Source organism: Scyliorhinus torazame, chromosome 8, assembly GCF_047496885.1.
Source record: "Scyliorhinus torazame isolate Kashiwa2021f chromosome 8, sScyTor2.1, whole genome shotgun sequence".
NCBI classification, from domain to species: domain Eukaryota; kingdom Metazoa; phylum Chordata; class Chondrichthyes; order Carcharhiniformes; family Scyliorhinidae; genus Scyliorhinus; species Scyliorhinus torazame.
The window spans coordinates 244,309,236-244,322,529 of NC_092714.1; the positions used below are offsets into that span (position 1 = coordinate 244,309,236).

General features: G+C 44.8%; 1 protein-coding gene across 5 annotated transcripts in view; it reads left to right on the forward strand.

The window, feature by feature from the left end:
• Nucleotides 1-5,519, forward strand: part of LOC140428495 (disks large-associated protein 1-like) — a 720,347-nt gene extending 714,828 nt beyond the window's left edge. For 4 of the 5 annotated variants that reach the window (XM_072515041.1, XM_072515040.1, XM_072515039.1 and 1 more), the window contains 2 exons: nt 3,193-3,433; nt 4,580-5,518. In XM_072515041.1, coding sequence (XP_072371142.1) covers nt 3,193-3,433; nt 4,580-4,731 — 393 coding nt within the window. In that variant the 3' untranslated portion in view covers nt 4,732-5,518. Of the gene's footprint in view, nt 1-3,192; nt 3,434-4,579 lie in introns of all 5 variants that reach the window. The other variant, XM_072515043.1, reaches the window with a different exon arrangement.
• Nucleotides 5,520-13,294: the final 7,775 nt, after the last annotated feature.

The following is a 13,294-nucleotide window of genomic DNA, read 5'->3' on the forward strand; positions in this document are numbered from 1 at the left end:
CATGGTTCTGGCATAGGTGCCACAATCAGGCCCTGAGAAGTTTCAGGCCCGCCAGATTACATGTGGCAAGATTTTCTTTTCAAATATAGTGAGCTATTAGAAAAGGCTAAAAAGGGTATTCCGACAATACAAATTTAAAACAGTTAAATCTCCATTAAGCTCGCAGATCTATGTAGTCATAGTTAAGTATTCCATCCATTACTCTAAGCCGTGAATGAGCACATTTTATTTTTCAGTAGCTATGTTAGTTTGGCAGATATACCTTCTGGTGTTCAGTAGCATTATTCCCTTAAATTATTTGAGAATCTTACATTAATAAAAACTGAATCGCACGGCTCAACACCTAGCCATTAAAAGCCTAATCTGAGGATTTAATATATCATGTCTAATGATCTGAATCGGATACTTGTGTCTTTGAAAGCTGCATCTTATATGGCAGCTTTTAGTTACCACCTGGCAAGGGAAGGCGTGACACAAAAGGTGAAGCAGCTCTATTTCATATTTAGTTAAGGATATGGAACACTCAGAAATTGCATTTTGCAACAGAAGAACTTACTTTTGCACAAGACTTTTATTCCACAGCGAGTGCTGAATGGATGATAGAAACAGATGCAATGGTAACTTTCAAAAGGAAATTGGATGTATATGTAAAAAGGAAACTAATTGCAGAGCTTTGGGGTAAAGAGTTGAGGCATGGGACTCGTTAGTTGCTCTATCAAAGAGCAGGCAGAGACACTAGGAGCAAAATGACTTCCTTCTGACTGTATGATTATAAGAATATGATGATTCTCAGAATAAAGATGCTCTACTCCTGTGACTCATTTTGCTTGATTTAAAACTAATTTCCCAGCTCCCCTCTCCTGAGTTTCAACCCTTCACATATGTCTGATGTCCGACTAAGTGTCACGGCACTTCCTGTTTCTCACTCAACAACATCACCCACTGTGCCTGTTCTTTCAATCTGGCTCACCAGTTCGAGCTTCCCTTTCCACACCAAACTTATTGGATGAGCTACTGCCTCCTAGACCAATGTTTAGCTCTGCTGCAACTCCCTACTTGAATCCCGGAGAGGGCTGTCTGCCCCTCGCAAATGGCCAGAATCAAATTCAAACACAACAATTGTAATTTAGAGGGGGACTTGAAGATGATGGTGTTGCAATTACATTGGTGCTCTTGCGCATCTTGGAAGCAAAGGTAGAAAGGGAAGAGGCTGCAGTCAGAGTTAATGTTCTAGGTCATACACGTTGCATACACAGAATGCCAGCAATGGATAGGCTATATGCTACTTAGAATTACATAGGCCTAATTTTTTTGTTCTGGAGTCAGGTGCACAGAGTCAGGAAAATTCCATACACCCAATGCGTGACTTGGGAGAAACTGCTGGATTTTCGTTCCAGGCAGGCAGGTGCTAATTGGAGGTGGGACCATCTCTCCCCAGTAACAGTTTGGATGCTGCAAAGTGCTGAGCCAGGCTGTTTAAGGACGTTGACTTGGTTAGAATATAAACACTAAGGCCCTCTAACCCTCACACTGCCTCACCTCCCCACACACATCCCATGCCCCATCCATGCCAATACAAACCACCTCATTTCCCCCAGCCAAACCCATGGCCCTCTTACCGTCCGTCCCAACCCATGCCCCTTTATCCACCACCAGACCTCTTATAGTCACTCTGCCAACTGTGTGCCAACTCAGGCCAACACATGACCCCCTACCTACCACACTTTGCCCTTACACCCTTCATGCCAACTCACTCAGTATCTACCTCGGGCGACCTTCTGGAGACATGCTGAGATGAAGGGCAGGATTCTCTGGTCTCTCAGCCGTGTGGTTCTTGGCTGCCTGGTGTTCACTGGCCAAGGGATTCTATACTCCTGCTGTTTATCAATTGAATTTCCCTTTGAAGCCACCCCATGCCACGAGGAAACCCACAGGCAGGGGTCTGCTGCTGGCGGGAAAAGTGAATCTCAACCTGCTGAAGAATTCCAGCCAAAATATCTATTGCAGACTTCACAATATAAAAAAAAACATGGAGGAAAGACATTTAAAAAATATGTTGTTGCCTCCATAAACTGTACATGTGTGAAATACCCATTTTCCTCTTCCCTAACATCACTCCTTCCATGAGAAAAATAGTGGATGTCAGGCACGGTGGTTGAGGGGAGGCGCAGTGTTGGTGGGGCTTCATGATTCTGACTCTAGTGCCAATTTGGTTAGATCGCAGATCCCTTCTGTCATTGTGAAAATTCAGGCCACGGAATCTACCACACAGGAGCAGGCCTATTGGCTATACTGATGTATGCCAACATTGATGCTTCACATGGGAAACTAGTGGCACAGTGGTATTGTCACTAGACTAGTAAACCAGAGACCCAGAGTAATGCTCTGGGGACCCAGGTTCAAGTCCCACCACTGCAGATGGTGAAATTTGAATTCAATAAAATCTGGAATTAAAGGTCTAATGATGACCATGGTCCTATTCTGATTCACAAATTCACTTTAGCATTTAGCAGAGTGGAGAATCGTCGCCATTGGCTCCGGCGTGGATGGCGCGGTGCCGATCAGGGGCCGCGCGCCGATTCTCAGCCCGGGATGGGCCGAGCGGCCATCGTAAAAAACCCCGAGTCCCGCCGCCGCTGTTCACACCTTCTCTCAGCCGGCAGGACCTCGGCGTTGAAGGGTCCGGGGGCGGCCTGTGGTGTGGGTGTGGTGTGGGTGTGGTGTGGGGGGCGGGGGGGTGTCCGACCACAGGGAGGGACCTCCGATGTGGCCTGGCCCGCGATCGAGGCCCACCGATCGGCGGGCCGGCCTCTCTGGCTGGGGGCTCCGTTCTTCCGCGCCGGCCCCTGTAGCCCTGCGCCATGTTGCGTTGGGGCCAGCGCGTTCAAGTGTGCCACTGCGCATGCGCGGACCCGCGGTGCCCAGTTTACGCCAGGATCAGCAGCTGGAGCGGCGTGTAGGGGCTAGAATTCAACGACGGCATGTCCAACGTCGTCAAACTTAGCCTCAGGATCACAGAATCCCGCCCAATATCTCCAGTGATGTTATATTATTCCAACAGAAGTGTGCCCATGATTTAACTAAATTTCTAACGGCTGCACACCTGTAACTGCGATGTCAAACAACTGGCCTCTGTAATTCTTTCATTGGTCAATCCATGCTCAATATCACTTTTCTTTATTACGTTTAAAGGAGAGAGAAATGGATTTCAGCAACCAGTATGAAAATATCTGTGAGTCGGTCTTCAATGAGGTGGACTCGCAAGCAGTGGATGCACTGGACCTGCCCATACCTGGCTGTTTCCGTTCAAGAAGTCACAGCTACCTAAGAGCTATCCAGGCTGGCTGTTCTCAGGACGAGGACAATGTATCCATCCGCTCAGTGTCTCCTCCACCTATAGCAACCACCGTTAGAACCATGCAAACCAACACCAGTAAGTACCACAGAAACAGTCTCTAATTCCCATTCTGTAAGCAATGGTAATTTGAAGGGGCAGAAATAAGCTGCTTGAAGACATCTTGCAAAGAAAACATTTTATGCAATTAGATAGAGATTATTACGTTAGGAAGGTCCTTGGTATATCTTTACACCCTAATAGTGAACTGACCTGATGAGGTATAGTTTGTAGTGAGTTATGGCCAGCATCACCAAAAGGTTATAAATCATATCCAAGGGCATCCATGATTCATTTAATTTATGCATATATCTTTTTTGAAATTAATTAGGTCAAGGTTTCAAAAAAGTGTTTTTTAATGATGTCTATGGTTTAGTTCCACTGAAAATGGAAATTGTACAAATGTTAATACGTTATTTTCTGTGCCTGAGGGTTTAGAATGTTTGTTGTGGGCATTCAGATAGTCTGAGGTAAATATAAAATCTGAATATAGTACTTGCACAACTCTAGTTATATAATGCACGTATAAAATGCATTTTCATTTGTATCAGTGAAAGATAGCTGAAAATGCAGTACTGATTTTGTGGTATAAAAAATAATTTAAATTTCTGATGCTCTATTTTAATATGGATGTAGGTCACGGCAGAGAAAATGTTACAGTTGTACATGATGATTTGCCCGCTGTGCTGCCATTGAATGAGCCATGTCAATTGGGTTTTGAAGACATTGTGTTGCAAGTCATTGGGCCTTAAGTTTGGTAGTGGTTTAAAAGTGCTTGAATAATGCTGGAGATGGTAGTCACTTGCTGCATTGCAAAGTGCAATCAATGGTTTGTGTGGTCACATGTAAAATGTGAGACTGATTTTGTGACATAATAACATTTCATTTCTCTTGAAGAAAATGTTTTTTTTTTAAGATGAGAAAAGTGTTTTAAATATATTTTTCTTTTGCTCTCCTGAAAGCAGTGATTAAAATGTTATACATAGTGGGCATTAATATCATCCATTCTGCTTTACTCAAATTCCATTTTTGTGGATCTTATAATGCTACTCTTGTGGAATTTCTATTTGTATCGGAGAGTAAGTTATTGTTTTTCTATTGGACAATATATTTGCATATTATTTGTTATAGCAAAAACCAAAAAGTTGTCATGACATATCACAACAAAAGCTTCATGTTTGAAAGGTGATGGGGTAGTGGCGACGATGGATGATGAATCACGCAAGTTTTCGACCTCACCCATGACATCGGACAGAAGCACCAAGTGGATACCAGCTACTTTCCTACAAAGAGATCTGGAATATCATTGGATGTGTCAGCCTGGGCCATTATTTTGATGTCAGCGCTAGTGTGTCTTTTTATTGCCTAAGCACCAATTAAAGGTCCAAAAATAATATGAACAAATGTTGATCTTGGCATAATTCCAGCTAAACTTTGTTACAACTGTGTTGTGAAACTGCACTCAACAATGGAGCAGTGGATTAACATGCCTGGCTGGTATTCTGGTAGAGAAGCTCACCAACCTTTTATGGACCCGCCTGATTTGACTAGGCAAGTTGTATAATGGACAGGCAATCCACTCTTGTCAGATTATTGCCAGGGTGATGAAGACAAAAGTCAAAACCCCTGCCTTTACCTTTGCGGGACCTGCATCTGAATTCAGCCAGACAGATGGACTCAAATCACTTTCTGGAGGTTATAAGCACCTTATGTGAAATTAGTTGGGAAGTACTCAACCAGTTCCTGTTGGACATTGGTCCCACTCGATAAAATTGCTGTAATTGTCACTTGTTTGCATTAAATATCAGTCTAGGATGGTTGGTGTGGTAAAGGGAACTGCCACAGTAGAGGGCTTACAGAGCACTTTGCTGGAATAAGGTGAGGGATTTTCTTTAGCATCTAATGCATAGATGAGAATGCTTGATGCTGATAGTGGATGCCCAAATACAATTCAGTACCAATGGCCCTCACCTTGATGATCAAAAAACATTGTCATTTGAAAATAGTGGTTCTCAAAATCCAAAATGGGCATATTTTGGCATTTCATCCTCAGGCACTAAGCCTGACCTTTCTGTGGTGAGAGAGAAGTCCCCTGATTGTTTGCCAATCGTAATAGAGGTTTCGGAAAATTATTAAGGGCGGCACATCCAAGTGGAGTGTTGAGAGGCCCAAACAAAATATATTATTGACTCTCATCATCTTCTGTAAGGATATTGTTGCAAAAATGATCTCCACAATCTAGACCTGGAATTCCCAGTGTCCAATTGTATTCCTTGGCTGTAGGTAATGAGTGTTTAGAACTCAGCCACCTCCTACCCAAATAGTCTTTTAAGAGAAGATGTGGGGGACCTATTCCCATAAGGTCATTTTCAGCCAATGTGGTGGACTCCTATTGAAGATTTCCAGGGCCAATACTTGTTGCAGCCAAACTATGAAATGCAGCATTAATTTACATGTGACCCAACTTACTTATATCTGAGTTGCCCATAAGTTTGAATGATTCATCTTACTTATGGGACAAGGATCACATTGCACAGTTCAGCATGAATAATAACTGTGATTTGTAGTACTAGGTAATACTTTATCAAGTAGTCTGTGTACGTTGAGTTGCATTCCAAAACGTCACCACAAGCAGGAAATAGCCATCTTAAATTAGCAAAAGCAAACAACCCTGTCATTAAGTTGCTGGCTATGCACTGCTTCTGGTAACAAATGGAGTTTATTCACAACAACTTCCATCATTGCGATTGTAATGTATTCAATATTTACTTTTTTTAAAAAGATCTTACTCTGATTACATGTACTCTAAGCACAATAACATTTAGGAATCACTTATTCCTGGCAAGATGGGAAAAGGGAGATCACTGAGAACACATTCATCAAGTCGAAGTCAAGAAAAGAAAATGTTGAGTATCCCACTGGAACTAAATTAGTTATATTGAATTAATTGAAATGACTGTGTTGGACGCTCAACGTGTTTGCTAGGATTGTGTTAAAATATATAACTTTGAGATTTATGCATGTTTAATATACCATGAGCTGAGAATAGGACATTTTGACAAAAGAGGTTTCCGTCTGTACACATACAAGCATATTGTTATTGTTGATGTGGTATATTGCTCTTGTGCGTCATCTACTTAATGTGCATCAACATGGGAGAACCATGAGTACATTTAAAGTATCAGAAAAAAAAACCTCTCAATTTAGAATTTGACTACAGGTCCAATTTTAACTGGAGGTGTGAGTGAGGCATAGGGGATGGAGTGAGTGACAAATTCATGTGGTTACGCTGATGTGAGGCTGGGATATTTTAATCTAACTTTGCCAACTCTGGTTCGCCTGGATACCAGGCAGTTTCGTAACATAATCTCCACCTCCAATGGCAGCGCCTCCAGAGTCCTTGTAGTGGTCACCCGACAGATCAATACTCATACTAACCAATCAATTATAACAGCTACAGTGCTCACCATCAACTGTGCTACAGAAACTGCTCGAGGGACAGCTCAGGGCTGTAGTGCATGCTGTGCTCATCTTGGCCCTATTCTTTGTGAGCTTGTCTGAAGTGAAATGAGGGAAGAAAATAACCCAATAATGTTTCTCCCAAGTTGCCCTCTGAAGTGTTCCGGAGTTAGATTTTTAAATTTGGGAGATTCCAGGTCAATTCAGGAGTGTTGACAAATCTATTATAACTGTTATGCAGTCTAAGGCCTCATCTGGAACCAAGTCTCTGGCCTGAATCTACAGGGATCGCTACCTGGCTGATGAGTGGGAGCAGGATTTTAGACCAGAGGAAGCTGAATGCATGGTCCCCACACTAATCCAAGTCACGGGGAGTGGGGTTTTGGACGAGATGGGCAGGAGGAATACTTGGGTAAGGAGTTACTGACAGCTTCGCCATGGAGCCCAGAGCAACATGCTAATCCTCCCGGCTCGCAAGGAAACCAGCAAAATCTTAATTCTGGGGCCTCCTCTGGTCATGGACTGATCTGCTGTCAGCTTTGTCCCATGTGGACCTGGGATACCTCGCCATGGTGCCGTTTAGCACTGGTCGACACAAATGGGGACCCGTAGTAATGGCACCCAGGGGGGTTTTCCCAGGCCATCAGGGCCCTGGGTGGTTGGGCACTGGGCAGGGAGGTAACCTGGCACTCCCGCTGCCATCTGGACACATTGGGACTGCCAGGATGCCTGGGTGGCACTGGCAGGGGTACTGTCAGGATGCCAGGCTGGCTGTGCCAATGTGCCCAATGGCAGGTTGCCTATGCCGCGGATCGGCCCGGGGGTGCCTTACACTTATGTAGTGGGGTGAGGGGCCTCAAGGACCCCTTAACAATTGGGGGGGGTCTGGAGGCCATGGTAGGGGGGGGTTGAGAGATCGGAGTGGCATTTAAAACTGGCGCCCCGATCTCTTCAAGAAAAAAAAAAGCTTTGTCCCATGTGATTAATATTGTAGAGACCTCACATGGTCCAGAGTTAAAATGGCATTGGATTCGGAACGATAGCCAAACATGAGTGTGACACAAATGGGGAAGTACCCACTCTGCTCCTAACTTAATCGCCAGTACACTCCAATCTCCTTCGGCATAGAGCTGAGGTTTAATATCGGGTCATGTGTGTTTTTCTGCATTCAAATGTTAAACATTGTCGGTTTAATTTAAGTTTCTAGGAAGTGCAATACAAGCTAAATGCCTCGAGTGTTTCTGCAATTATGTATTGACGTCGTTAATGAAATGCAGTAGAAATTTTGACTGTGGGTGGTTCACTTGCGTAACCAGATATTTAACCATACTCCCAAACAGGTCTGAGTCAATGAACTGTCTCAGTTCTATAATCTAAGTGTGTCCACGCCTTACATGTCCTTGCCAAGTATGGCTTGGTAATAACCCCAAATCATTCAAAAAATCTTTTGCAAGCTTGTTGTTGCACAATGAAAATAGTGGCTCCAGCTGATGGAACACCTCGATGGTTTGAAAAGTCAGTACTTTGAAAATAAATGGCTACTGTGCTCACTAGCAGTTAAAACTGTTGATCGGCAACTGCCGTAGTTTCAAGAATGCAGTTAGTCAGAGTAGGAGATAGCTCAGGTGGAAGACTTTGTGAAAAATTCACGTTGAATGATTTTTATTTCTCTGTTGCTGAAGGTCACACATTAACATTTACTACACGTGTGTTACACTCCTTTTTGTATTATTTACAATGAAATGGTGAGTGCCTGGCTAATAGAGTGGACATGGAATGCAGTATGAGCTTCTTAAGTGCTCACAGTTCAATTTCATCAAACAAAAAAGGTACCCTGAGAGTTAATTGGTGTGCTCGTGGCAGGACCGTGAGTGATTGCCGCATGTAGTATCTTGAGGAGACATGGTGGGGAATTCAGTATTCCTGGCAGGCAAACAAATTAGCACTAATGGGAATCCGATTCTTCCTTGGGTCTTACTAGCACCAGCACCATCTCGGTGTTGGTGAGGCAGTGTCTCAGCAGTTAAAGCTGGATTATAATATGCAGGATTTTGACATCCAACTGCTGTTTTCCAATCTTCCATTTTAGAAAAACATTATCCAAATTGGTTTCAGCAAGTCCACCTCAATCCTCCTCAAGGCCGTTGTTGTCGTTTTGTTTGTTGCTCTTTTTATGACCCAGCAGCTGACAAATGTTCCTGTGGGAAAGATCTAAGAAGAGAAAGTTTGTCCTGAGTAGCTTCTTAATTGCTCAGTCATCTCACAATGCCTCCTTTCTTGTCAAAAGTAAATATTCAGCAGGTGAGTCTCCTCAATAACATTATTGTGTGGCACTGCAAGACAACATTGCCTGAGACCCTCCCTCCATTTCTTTTTTTCATATTCACGTCTCAGAGAGTCAGATAAAGGATTTGGGTAGTTTTGAATATCTTAATGTGAAATAGCTTTTTGATAAATGTCAATTTTTTTCACCTATCTGTATAAACCGTTTGATATCTTTACTGTATGCCAATTTTCTAACCCCCGTCAGTTGTACCCACATTTCCACACATTCTTTTGTAACATGGTGGACAATTAGGCCTGTGCATCTGACAAGAGGCGCAGGTGGTCAGAAATGAGATGGGCAAAATACTTTGGGCAGAATTGTCCCAAAATCAGGCGGGAAAAGCAGGCTCCAAAGGTGCCTTTTCTTGCTTGATGAACCAGCACTCTGCAACTTCAAAGTGTTGGCGAGGTGAGTGTTGCGGGCCATGGCTTAAACACGCTGATAAAGTCGGGATTTTGAGATTGGGGCACAATTTTTAACGCACAATTTCTAAGTTGTATTAAAGCCCCTCCTGCCCTCCCCAACAGAGCTTGGAACACACCCCGCCACCACGGAGTCTGGGACCCCGCCCCACCACCCGCCCAGAGCAGCCAAGAGAAAGACCTCACAACCCCCACACGCAGAAGGGCAAACATCAGCCCCCCCCCACTTCCCTCCCCCACCATGCAAAGATAATGACACTCCCCCACAGCACACAAGCATTGGGAGACCCAATAGCCCCCACCAGGATCGGGGCTTACCCCGTCACTGGCATCACCGTCTCTCCCTGTCACTTGCACTGTCCTCAACCCCTTCCACAGTCTCTGCCTCCCCACCCCAATGCATGCACAACCCCACCTGCACATACAGCAAACGCCCCAGTGGGACTCCCCAGAGGGCCTGCCCCTGGCATTGCCAACCTGGCACTTCCCCGCACTCTGGCTGTGCCAACCTGAACGTGCCAACTGGGCATGCCAAATGACAGTGCCAGGTTAACGGTTCCAGGGTGCCAGGCACTACCCAGCCATGTCCTTCACCGCTCAAGAGCTATACCCACCTCCGCGCCATTGGCATGGCCACCACGACTGTTTTTCCCTGTTGAAAACCAACATTGGTTCATGCCAGCAGGACGCATGCCTCCGGGGGTGGGAAGAGGATTCAGCGTGGGCGGATGCCATGGCGTAAAGCCGTTTAAGTATATTTAAATTTATTAAAATTCAAGGAAATCAGTATGAACCTGATCACATTACTGATGGGGGGGGCGGAGGAAAATCTCAAACCATAATCTCGCCGGTACAAATCCCATTATGGCCTTCTTGCAGAATTTAGCGGGCATAACAGGATTTGCAGCCGTGGCAAACGGGCCCTCTAATTCCACCCACTGTATCTATTTGCATTTTCACCAAGTGGAAGAATTGTCCTTTATTAGGTACCTCAGAAACATTCTGAAGCACATCATAGATTTATATAAGTATTGCAGTCGTTTATTTTTTTTCTAAATTAGATAGCTATTTTCCACATAAGGGGTGCAAATCAATCATTTTCTAAGAGTGGTCTCCGGCAGGAAGCGTGGTTCAATCACAATCCACCCATACGCAGACATTGTTTTGGAGGTTGCCGTGATTTGTGCCGTGAATGCGGTGTGCTGATCTGAAAGACACCGTCAAGCCCGGCTTCTCAGAGATCATGGCGCCCTATGGTGCCACGCCACCTTACCCTCATGCACCCCCTCCATCCCCCCCATGGACATCGTGGTCCCCCGCATACAAGGGGAACATCCCAAACTCTTGATCACAAAGGGGAAACCTGCCCACAACTAAGTGTTCCGATCCACCAACCACCCCACCCCCACACCACACAGGCATCAGGGTGACCCGACCCCCCCCATATCCCCCTACCACCTGGGTCTACAATGGCTTCCCAGCCCTCTGGCGTGGTCATTGTTGTGTTATGCTTCACGTAGCATAAGCTGCTTCCTTGATGTATACTCTGACAAAGCAAGGTTCAGACTTGGAGATAGGTTTAACATATTTATTGAACAGTTAACAATTCTCCTAATTGAGTTCGCCTCTCCTGCTAATCTTGCTATAGTAACTCAATCTAACTAACCAGTCTGCTCTAATCCATGCGGTGGGTATGATGCTTCCTGATCTGCCCCTGTGTCTCTGAGTGTCGCCTATGGAAAGAGAAAGAGCATGTGTGCCCTGTCCTTTTATATGGGTAGCCCCCTTGTGGTAGTGTCATCTCTGGGTGTTTCTTGACTGCCCATAGGTCGTGTCCTATCTTACTGACCTATTGGTTGAATGGCTGTGTGTCATGGTGTCTCTGGTGCTCCCTCTAGTGTTTACCTAGTCCTAGTGTATCTGCATTAACCCCTTGTGTATTTACAGTGATGCATATCACCACATCCCCCCTTTTTTCATGTTAGATATTTTCTGTACTACGTGAAAGAAAATTGAACAAAATAGGTAGATAAGTGATGACATGTACAAATCATGATGAGTGATGATCACACAATAGCAAATAAAATGTATGAGTCCAAAGTTCATGAATTAATATGCTCGAGTGGCTTTCTTGTTTTGTTGGTGAAGTGGTGATGTTGATGGTGGCATGTCCTTGTGAACGCCGTCAGTATCCCTGTGCTTAAGGAACCAAGAAGTGGTCAAATCACTTTGTTGTCTGATTTGGACTCTTTTTTTCTTTCGATGCTTGTGGTAGCGATGTATGTAATCTGCGTCGTCCTGCCATGGTATGTCATTGTACTGAGCTGAGCAGTAAGTGGCCTGCATTTGCAGAGTTGTACCATGTTGTACCAGTCGTTTTTCCAGTGTTGTTGGTTTTGTTATGTTTGTTGTTGACGTTAGTGCCTTTGGTACGCTTCTTGCTGTTGTCTTTGTTGTTGTTTTTGTGGGTTTTGTTGTTGTGTTTGTTGCGCTCAGTGACCACACCGAGTGGAGAATTCGAGTCCTTCACAAAGTTGCTTGTGTCAGTGTCCTTTGTGGCATCTGCTGTTTCATTAAGCGTGCCGTCTCTGATTCCTCGGCGCTCCCCGTCTGGCGTCAAGTCCAGTTCACTAGAATCATCTGTGGCTTGTCGATGCTCCCCGTCTGGAGTCCTTCCTGGTTCACCTGTGATGTGTTGGATACTCTGGATCTGTGGAGACTGCATTTGCTTTAGCAGTAACATAGACAGGCTACAAACACTTGTAATAGTACAACTCTATTTTATTTAACTAAGAGCTGTTAAACATACTTGCACTGTGGGTCGACACTATGTTAGATTGACTGAAGACTTATGCCTAACTTGACCAGCCTATACTGCTAGCACATGGTGGATGTTTCTGCTACTGACTGTGGGCTCTGTCTGTCTCAGAGGCTGCATCCCGAATCAGCGGGAAAACTAGTACCCTCTGTCTTTATAGTGACCGTGCCCTAACTGGTGATTGGCTGCTGTGCTGTGTGAGTTGATTGGTCTTGCAGTGTGTCAGTCAGTGTGTGTCTCTGCACCATCATATACTGATGTGTATATTATGACATCCCCCCTTTTCTAAAAAAAATGTGTGTTTGTGGCAATAAATAATGTAGTATGCGAATGTTCCTAACTATGTGTGGCACATGCGGGCATATTTACAGGACTATGTACAGAAACTCTAAGATAATTACATTGGAAGGTGTCTAGTGCAGATAGACAGTATGTAGCACAAAATATAACTAGAACAACAGTATGTACAAACCAGTGAGTTAATCAAACAGGGTAACAAAACAACCAGTTCATGAGTTCAAAGAGTCCATGAATTCAGGCAGTTCGTAAATTCGATCTCTGAGGTGGGCGACGAATTCTGTTTGACCGCCTCAAGGGTGGGTCAGGGGCCACCTGTTCTGGAATGGGCGGGACTGTGTCAGACTCAGAGGGTGGCAGAGCGAAAGGGAGATCTGCAAAGTCCGTGACGGGTTCGTCGTGACGGCGAGGCAGGACATGATGATCTGGTGGTGAGCGAGGAAGGAGTCGTAGTGCCCGCTTATTTCGACGAAGAAGAGAGCTGTCTTGTAGACAAACCAAAAATGACCTGGGGGCCACTTGTCTGAGCACCACAGCGATGGCGGACCAACCACTTTCGGGAAGTTGGACACGGACCT